Genomic DNA, 10,046 nt, shown 5'->3' on the forward strand with positions numbered 1-10,046 from the left:
TGAGGTTGAGTGCAATAGGAGATAACAGATAATTCACAGCACACAAGCAAATCATGTTTCATAAAGTAGATAATAGTGTTGTGTACCAGGGGTGTACAAGAATGTCCACACCAGTGGAACACAGAGTAATGACCCTCGAGTGTTTAGTCAGTGTGCAGTCCCTTGAAAGCATTGACTGTAGTGCCTTTGAAGAGTTCTGGTTGTAGGGCCACAGGAGAGTACAAGGTGTGATACTCAGGAAAAAATGTGTGAGGTGCATAAGAAGATTCTCGGGGAAAGGGCATCAGGCAGCCCTGAATGATCACAGAGGGATATGCAGCACAACACTAGGGTGATGTTTAAAGTAGTAAGGTGTTGTGGAAGGCGCAGAATAATGTGTATAGCACAAGGTATAGCATAGTTTATATAGAGAAACACAGTCAAAACTGATAGTGGCAGACTGTCATATAAATACAAATCAGAGCTTGAAATGGAGTAGAAAGGTGCAGACTGACATCAAGGAGGTTTCAAATGATGGTATTATGTTTATGAAGCACATTGAATTCTGGTTTGTTCTTTGCCATCTGGCACTCGTAGTTTGTCTAACTACAGATGGTGGAGGCATACATATAATGGAATGCAAAACAAACATTTGCAAAGCTAGTATATCTAGCATTCAAAAGGTTATTTCAAGCAATTGGCTTTGCCAGTGCTTGTTTCCGTTGACTTTAGCAAAAGAAAATCCAAAAGTCACTAGTAGGTCACCACACATGCTCATGCAGAGTGCCATTTTAGAATACTTTTTTCTTTATGACAAAAATAATTCCAAGATGGCCCTTTGCATCACGATACATCTGCATTAATACACACAAACTAGTGCCCATTAAAATTGTTTTTTCTTAACAAGAAAAAACATTTTAAGATGGCAACCACTGCAGCACAATGGATGTGCACGCATGCGTGCACTTGCAATGGTGGCCACCTTGGAATGTTTTTTTAAACCAAAAAAGTTCCAGAGTGTTAACTATTGTGGGTGTATGCTGTACAAGCGACATGATGTACTGGTTGTATTTTGGTATCTTTATATACATTTTAATTTACCACTTCAAGCGGACTGACAGATGGTTTAGAATGGTAAATTTAAATAAGAAAGCATGTGTGCAATGCCACATAAAAAGTAAGCAACCTACCCTCACCCACACAATTTTGTTGTTGAATAAATAAACAAAATAGGTGTGCAGTATGAGAATGAGAAGGTGGGGGAGGAGTGGTTGAGATTTGGGGTGAAGTCTGTAGAGAGAGCACTGGTAGGCAGTGACGGCTTTAGAATATAGCTTGAAAAACAAACCTTCAAACAACCTTCCCCCACCCTTCCACCTACCCCTTTGCTCGTGAGTTATTGGATCTTGAACAAATTCGGGAATAAAGTTGGGTGCATGTCATCGACCATACTGTGGCGAGGTCCATCACTGACATTGTTGTCATCAATCTCAGTGGGAGGGTCTGTGAGATCCCTGAGCACAGCCACCCAGGCTTTGAAATCATTAACCACTTTTTCATCTGTCCAAAAATGCTTCATTCGGACTTCAGCCACAGCCCATTTACTAACATCCCATAGCCAGGCCTTATATTTGGGGGGCTCTAGACTTAGCCAATGTATGGCAAAGATTCTGCCCCGAGTGCAGACGTAAAGATACTACTCGTAACTTACCCTTGTAAATAACGAAAAGTTGTAACCTTAGACTTTTGTTGTAAACTTAGACCAATAGTCTAAGTTTATCTTTGTGTATGAGGCCCAAAGGCTCTGACAACACAGCCTCCTATCTAGACTGAATTGGAAGAGGAGTCTCTGGAAAGTCCTCACATAACCCTCTATAAATATGTGACATAAAGTGCCTCCCCCTACTATCACCAGGAGTGTATTCAGTGTGGCAGAGCAAGGTGGGGCCTCAGGGAATGAAGGCCGTAACCCCCTCACTGTTGCAGAGATTTTGCTATACTGCAGGAATTGACTTGCGCCAAACTGGAATGTATCAATTGCTTTGGCCAAAGTTATAAAGCTCCCCTCTGGGTATTCCTAGAGTAGTGCATCCTCTGTCTCTCCACCTCTGGACCGACATGGATTCCTTGATTTTATGAAATGGTGTCAAGATCCATAGGGGCAGGTCTGGGGCGAAAGGTGCTCAGCGTATTATTTTCTTAACTGCCCTCTCCCAGACGTCCGCCACCTGTCGTATCAAGCAAGGAGTATCAATGGAAACCCCGGAGACCCACATTAATAGTACTGAAAGCTCTCCCTCCCTATAGGACCCCTTCAATACGGTCTTTTCCCAGGAATCTCCCAAGTCAAGCCAATGGACAGCATGTTGTAATAGTGCTGCCATATAGTACAACACCCTGCTGGGTTTTTCCATACCCCTCATCTCCCATGTGCACTTCAGTGTGGAGAGACCAACCCCTCTGTGTTTATCCCCCATAGTAGATCAGTAGGGATACCATCAATCATTTTAAAGTACACTCTGGGGATGCTATAAAACGATCAGTTGAGTACATATAGGCAGCGAGGGAGCAATATCTTCTTCACAACTGCACTCCTCCATATGAGAGATACAGGTAAGGCTCTCCAGAACTTCACAGAGGCTTGAAGTCCCTGTAACACCCTGCCAACATTACGTTTTCTCTGTGGGTGCTAACCGAATCCCTAGGTAGTGCACATCATTCATTTCCCAGGGAATTTCCAAAGTTGGGAGAGCATCCCATGGTAGTCCACATAGAGATCCCAGAGGGTAATCTTTGGATTTAGCAGGATTCCCCTTCAAGCCGGACACATCCTCAAATTCCTGCATTACTTTCATGAGGATGGGTACTGTATAAAGTGGATGGCTAAGGTATATTAAAACTTTCTACGCGTACAGGGATACCACTTGAGTGGTCTCCCCGATAGTGATTCCCCAAGGGTTCAACGTCTGACAGAGTCTCTCCGCTAGGGGTTCCATAATAGGGCAAATAAGACTGTGGAGGGAGGGCATCCCTGTTGCGCACCCCTCCTGAGTGTAAGTAAATCAGACACCTCCCTGCTAGTTCTCACTTGGGCACATGGCACTGTATATAGTAGGTGAACCCATTGAATACTCTAGGCTAATACCAAGTCTCCCTATAACCTGCCAGAGGTATGACCAGTTTAAGGAATCAAAGGCCTAGTTTGATTTCCAAGAACACTAGGGAAAGAGAGTCATAAATGTGTTGTGAGGAGTAATAAACATGAGCGAGCCGTCGTAGGTTGTTTAAGGTACTACGTTTCGGGATAAACCTGGACTGATCCAGATGTACTAGAGAGGGAAGGCATGGAAGAAGGCCTTCTGCCATTATACTACTCAATAGCTTTACATCAATATTTAAAAGGGAGGCAGACATATACACCGAGGGTACAGTAGGGTCTCAACTGGGTTTGGGAACCATTATTATTATAGCTTCCACATGGTGGGAGGCAAACACCCCGTTATAGAGACTCACTTTTATACACCTCTAACAATGTGGCTGCATATTTCCAATAAAGCTCTGCGGGGAAGCTGTTGCTCCCTGGTGTTTTCAAAGTTTTTAAAGTGTGGATCGCTGTCAAAATCTCATCTCTGGAGATAGGCCATTCCATACCATTCCAGGTTTCGGGAGTAGGTAATCTCCAGTATTACTTGTACATAACCTTGTAGAGTGAGCATTACTGACACTGAGATATGAGCTGACTACTTCTTTAATGAACCGCTGCGGATAGACCTGGTGTCCAGTATGGTCAGTCATAGTAAGGATAGGGGGTGTGTGATTCCTCTCGTTTCGCCAGCCTGGCTAACATGGCTCCAGTCTTATTGCCCTCAGCATGAAGAAATTGACGATATGCCGTATATATGTACTTTTCAAGTCTATGCCAGTGATCCAGAAAGGTTTTGCGGGCACTGTGCCACTCTCTGAGAAGCTCGGATTTAGAAGAGAGGTCTTTTTCGATGTCCTCCAAAACATGTTCTTGGGTCTGAATGTCTTTTTCAAGTGGTTGACGGACCCTATAGCCCGCCTTGAGGTAGACCCTCCGGAGCACTGCCAACATTGCCTCCCTATCTATGACCTATTCAATGTTCCCCAGTTTTTCTATGATTCCACAGGTTTTTGGTGGAATTACCACTGAGCACACGGTTAAAAGGCTAACAGTGCAGTGCAATGTGACATCAGCAGCCTGTCTACTCACATTTTCAACCTGCTAAAAACAAGCGCAAAATGTAAACAGAAACGAGGGCCTGGAATTTGAGAAAGCACACAGTAAATGACCTGATTATTCTGGGACCTACATGTTATTACTCAAGATCAGTAAATGGAGTGGCAATTCCAGCCAATCATGGTAATATCAGTAAGAGTAACATCACTGTTTTTCACTGACCAAATCATAATGGTGCTCTTTGTCCAAATGTGTCTGGCCTTCCATGTGCACCTGATGCATGGGTGCATGTGCCCTGTTTATTCCAGAAAGAAAATAATGGAATATGGTCTAGTATATTCTATTTGTTTGACAGAAATTAGTGAGTTGTGCTGTAACAGCAGAATTGATCCACTCGGTTGCTTTGCTGTTTTATTGTGTCTGAGAATTTACAGGATGGTTTGACTAATAAGTCAGGTGACTGCAGCAACTTTTAGCCGTGCATACAGCTTAGATACCTAGTCGTGCTAGTGAATCTGCAGTCTGGTCTGAGTAAGGTGAACAACGGTTGTTCAAAAGAAGGCAAGTGCTCTTGAAGAGCCAAATCTAAGGCAGTAGATGGCTTTACTGCTTAGTTGCTCTCATGAGCATGTCAGGCATTCTGCCTTAAGGGTCCTATCATGGGAAGTAAATGTATGTGATTAGGTTTTTGTAAGAATTCTATTGCCATTACAGGTGGTGTCTAAGCGAGGTGATTTGTTGGTGGAATTGCTTTGCCCATTACAATGCTTTGGTGCTGTTCTGAGGGCCTGCCATGAGGTCTTTCTAACATGTACTGTTGGAGTAAAGAGAATATGTAGGCGCCCTCACTATACTAGCAGCTGTGGTTTTGCGTGCTGATCAGATTTACATCAAATATGGTGCGGCCAACCTACAGTGCCTTCAAATGAGCTACTGTGATGGCGGCTCCTCTGAAGGCAAAAAGATCTCAACCAGGTAGGAAGAAATCTGGGGTCAATCCATGTTATGTAGCAAAACCACGTTCCACTACGGTCGGCCATTACGTTTGACTTTGTCCCGGTCTTGCATGACTAGATGTCTGTAATTGGCATTTTAATCTTTTAGTCACCTTTTTTCACTCTAAACTTTAAAAGTTCATATCTGGTTCCACTGACTGGATTGTTGTTGTTTTGGTGTCAAACAATGTAATATATTTTAGTACATTGTTCTAAATTGGTGTGGTATTTTACGTGAGTTGTATTTTCACTATATTACAGTTTAAGTGCTGAATAAATACTTTATCCATTGCCTCTAAATTAAGCCCGGATGCTTTTATGCCAAGCTACCTTAGGGATAAGCACAGGATAATTTAGTGACTTTTCAAGGTTCACCCTATCAAAGATTGTTGCTATTGCTTCAGTAGGGTTTAAATCGCCTGAATCAACAAACCCAATTTCTCACATATAACTTTATGTAAACATTTTGATAGGGTGTGAGTCTAAGGCAGACTTGAGAATTCAAAAGTGTGTTACTGCTGTGGTGGGCAAATTTAATGAGTCTGGTAGTCTTTATGTGCCTTCTTTTTGATGTATGCATTTCTACACATATACTATGTAACCATAGTGTAATAGCAAGGACAGACATGGAGGCTAGGGGCAAGGTTATGTGTAGAGCAAACCTCTGGGGATTTTCTGCGCCTGTTAAATGCCACAGCCCTGGGATTACATATTTACCAGATTCAGTACTACCTTACATTAAAGTTTTCTGCCCTGGGAAGAAGGCATAATAAGTATCTACAATGTGTATTGCACCAAAATGTGCATGTTTTGTCTCTTTGACTGACATTCCCACCCCCATATACTTTGTCAGATTTTCCTGAAGGAATATTTCAGGGAAAAAGTGCAAGGGTGTAATATCTCTTACAGAAATCATAATTCTAAGCTCATCCACACACCTGTCAGAGAGGGGAGCGGAATTTACAATTTGCCTTGTATTCGGGTTCTAAGTAGAGTCAGGGTCGGAATAGGATCACAATTAGGCCCGGGCACTCCCAAAGAAATTGGCCCACATTCCCAAATCGCTATTTTTTTTTCTTTATAGTTTTATATAGTGTGAATGCGGCCCAAAGGCATTGGAGCAGTTACCATGAGCAACAGCTACATTGCACAAGATAAAATGAATTCAAATTTTAGGTAGGAAGATTGAGTGATTTGCCCAAAATCACTGGATGTTGAGCTAACACCAGACATCGAACATACTTCCCAAGCTCCAATGGCAGCAGCTCTGAGACCATAGCAGTACATCCTACATTTTTTTTCCCTCTGGGAAAGGTGGCCTCACAGTGAGGCCTATGCAAACACTCCCCCAAACCCTGCAACAAGGCTTTAAAGACACTGGGACTGAGGTGACAACACCTGGCTCCTAGCGAGGCCACTTCTCGTATTCACCCCCTCCCCTGCCCATAGATCCTCAGGGTATAAGATGGCGGGGTGGGTCAAGAAAACCACAGGGCTGCTGCTGCGGTGGGTTTTATGTCAGAAAGGCCCCCCCTGCGAGGCCCCTGCATTCTCCCACCCTCCCCATGCCCACAGCCCACCATGGCCTGAACGTGATGGGCCAGCGATATGACACTGCTTCAGGGCTGGGCCGGCCACATGAGGTAGGAGGGCCAAGGTGAAAATGTTCTAAGGCCCAGTACAACACCTGTTTGACAGCATGGCAGGTGAGTTTCCATCATGCTGGCACCAAATTACAGTGGCCTGGCGATGACTGAGTAAAACAGTAAGTCTCGGTGTGCCAGTGCACAGAGACCCTAAAAAAACAGCCCACAGGTGACCTTGCCCAATGCCCGACTGCCTGCTTTCCCAATCTGACCCTGAGTAGAGTCTATTATGGTTCGGCAGGGGATGGTAAGGCTAAGTGGCCACATGTAAGAGCTTTCTGTGCCCTTTTTCTTGCTCCACACTCCTTAAACTGCTTCAAATATCCTGAATCTTGCAAGAACTAAACCCAAGAAAAGACATTATGATCACCACAGTATGACGCTGATGAGCGATTAACAGCATATTTAGAAGCCAGCTAGAAAAACAGGGGTATAAGCAGCATTAACGCTATTACCATCAGTCTTTTCAATAGCCTTTATGTGGCACAAAAACGTGCTGCATTACTAGCAGATTATTAGTGACACCCAATTTGTTGTGCTGCAAAACTAGTTGCCTTTCCCATTGTTTCTTTGGTGAGGTGCAGTAGACCTAGATGTGTCAACAAGTTCAAAGGTCAAAAGGTGCAAAAAAGTTAGGTACCCACCACCTATCTCCAACCAGAGGACACTGCACACAATGGCTGTTTTGAGCAGAACAGCTGATTAGAAGAAATTTGGGCCAGGTGTACTAAGGTTCAGGTCCTTGAAAGCAACTGCAGTTTGTGATCAGTATTTTTGCGACCAGAAACATACTTTGCACACCAATCTATGTAGTAATAGGTCGGTCACAAAATAAGAATCAGACTGAGTCACCATCAGACCTATTTAATTAGTATTCATTAGGTAGTTTGCAAATTGCAACTCACTTCATACCCAGAGTGGAATCTCTGTACTCGCGGCGGATCTCCGCCCCAAGTGTGGCTATTCCACCCCAAGTGAAGCCGTAAAGATACTACTTGTAACTTACCTTTGTGAATACCAAAACATCGTAAACTTAGACTTATGCCAAAAGTCTAAGTTCACCTTTGTGAATCGGGCCCATAATATTTGGATGAGACGCCTAAAACAAGCCTTTTCAAACACTGAGTTGGTATCAAGTCCCAAACCCATTTTAGGACTTAATAAAATGTCATTGCTTTATGACTAAAATAGGTTTTGTACATTGCCAGAAAGGTTTTTATGGTGCAAATTCCGAATCAGATAGTTTGAGAATGCAAAAACGTTTCATACATCTGGCCTCATATTTTATTTTTGACGGCTGCACAGCACCTCATCATAATTAAACTTGAGTTTGTAATAACTACACATCATTTGATAAATGTTACAACCGCATCTTTACCACGAAATAGCATTACTTTCTACTGTGGAATGAAATAATACTAGTGAGTAATACAATTGCATCAATAGTCGGCATTTCATAACGACTGAAATGTCCCTATTGGCTTTCCTGCCTATTTTGACCATAATATATATCGGTCTCTTCTAATTACTAAAAATTAGTATTCATCTTACTTTCAGAAAAACCCTCGAAACCTGGCTACTTAATCATCACAGCTTCAGAAAAAATCCCAAGGCGAAACTATTTCCTCTGCCTTCTTCCAACTTGTCGTGACATCTTTATGACTCGGGCAGTCTATACACATCGTATATGCAGACATTATATCCTTCCACGTGCGCGCTGAGTTATTAAATTCTGCACAGTGGAGTGGGTCCTGGGATGTGAACAGAGAACATTGTTACTTGAGTACCGGTGCTTTACCTGAGATTCGTCGGGTTCAGATGCTGTTCTCGTCCTCTTGCCACATACCACAGTCCAGAACATGCGCCACAGGAACGAGGCTATGAGGCAGAAACTCCCTGCAATCCAGACATCTTTCCTTACGAAAGAGAGATCCATGTTGCCACACCAGCTTTGGTCTCCTGTTTGTCAAGCAGCAGTATTCCAAGCGCCCTGGGCCCTCCGCCGGGCAGTGCCCCTACCTGGCTGCCGCAGGCACGGGTCCACCAGCCAGCTGCACCCGGCAAGGCAGATGAGCACACTGCTTGCACCTATAAGGGAAGGAACCGGCGGGCCGGGTGACAGGCGTGAAGCAGCTGCTGGCGAGGTCAGGCGACTGAGGCAGTGCTTGAGAGGGATAATTTACTCTGACACTCAAGCACTTGTCAAATGTGCAAAATGTCCAAGCTGCACCAACAGTAGTGGAGGCTCATGTTGCCTGTCGCTTGAAAGCGTTTTTACTTCTTGGAGGAGTAGAGAAGATGGCGGCAGGTAAGATAAGGGGAAGTTCTGAAGAGTCCCTCAGTGACATTTCACAAATCCCTCCGCCGCTTTTTCACCCTTTCCCTTTACAGTACTTCACGTAGGCATTTCATTCCCTAGCTATGCCTGCTAGAAACAGTATCAGATTGCTTGGTCACTGACATAGACACTGTGTCGTGGGCCCTAGGGTAAAGAAACGAATGGGCCCCTGGCTGCTATTTTAGCTACGAAGTACAGCAATATTCAGGGTTTCATGGGCCCCTCAGGTTTCTAGGCCCCAGCACCTGCTGAACAAATGGAAGCTTAGTTACACATGGTGACACTAAGGGCCAGATGTATCAATCATTTACAATAGCGATTACCTAATTGCGATTTTTAGCGAATTGCGATTAAGTAATCGCTATTGGAATGTATGAAACTCCAGGAGTTTCATATAGCGATTCGGAAGGGCTCGCAAATGGCCCTACCTCATCAATATTCATGAGGTAGGTCACAATTTGCGAGCCATTGAGAATGGCTACAATCACAGGGATGGTGGCCTGCTAGGCTCAGCAGACCACCATGTCTGTGATTGCTTTTCAATAAAGCAATCTATTTTTTATGAAAATGCAGCCTGTTTTCCTTGCAGGAAAACAGGATGCGTTTAAAAATGAAAAAATGAAAATTTTCATTTTCATTTTCATTTTTTAAGAGCAGGCAGTAGTCCGTCGGACCACTGCCTGCTCTTAAAAAACATTTTCGCATGCATTTCCAAAGGGGAAGGGGTCCCTTAAGGGACCCCTTCCCCTTTGCAAATGGGTTACCACCTACTTAAAGTAGGTGGTAACTGCGATTGTTTTGCGGCCGCATTCACGGTCACAAAACAATCATACATACCTCTGCGATTCGGTATTGGAAAGGGACGCCCTTGACACGCCCCTTCCTAA

At 43.8% G+C, this 10,046-nt stretch overlaps 1 protein-coding gene across 1 annotated transcript in view; it reads right to left on the reverse strand.

Annotated features, from left to right (window-relative positions):
• MYLK4 (myosin light chain kinase family member 4) overlaps positions 1-8,876 on the reverse strand; it is a 608,560-nt gene extending 599,684 nt beyond the window's left edge. The window contains exon 1 of the mRNA XM_069217896.1: positions 8,620-8,876. Within this exon, the coding sequence (XP_069073997.1) occupies positions 8,620-8,757 (138 nt within the window). The 5' untranslated portion in view covers positions 8,758-8,876. The remainder of the gene's footprint in view (positions 1-8,619) is intronic.
• Between the last annotated feature and the right edge of the window lie 1,170 nt (positions 8,877-10,046).

Source organism: Pleurodeles waltl, chromosome 2_1, assembly GCF_031143425.1.
Source record: "Pleurodeles waltl isolate 20211129_DDA chromosome 2_1, aPleWal1.hap1.20221129, whole genome shotgun sequence".
In the NCBI taxonomy this organism is placed as follows: Eukaryota; Metazoa; Chordata; class Amphibia; order Caudata; family Salamandridae; genus Pleurodeles; species Pleurodeles waltl.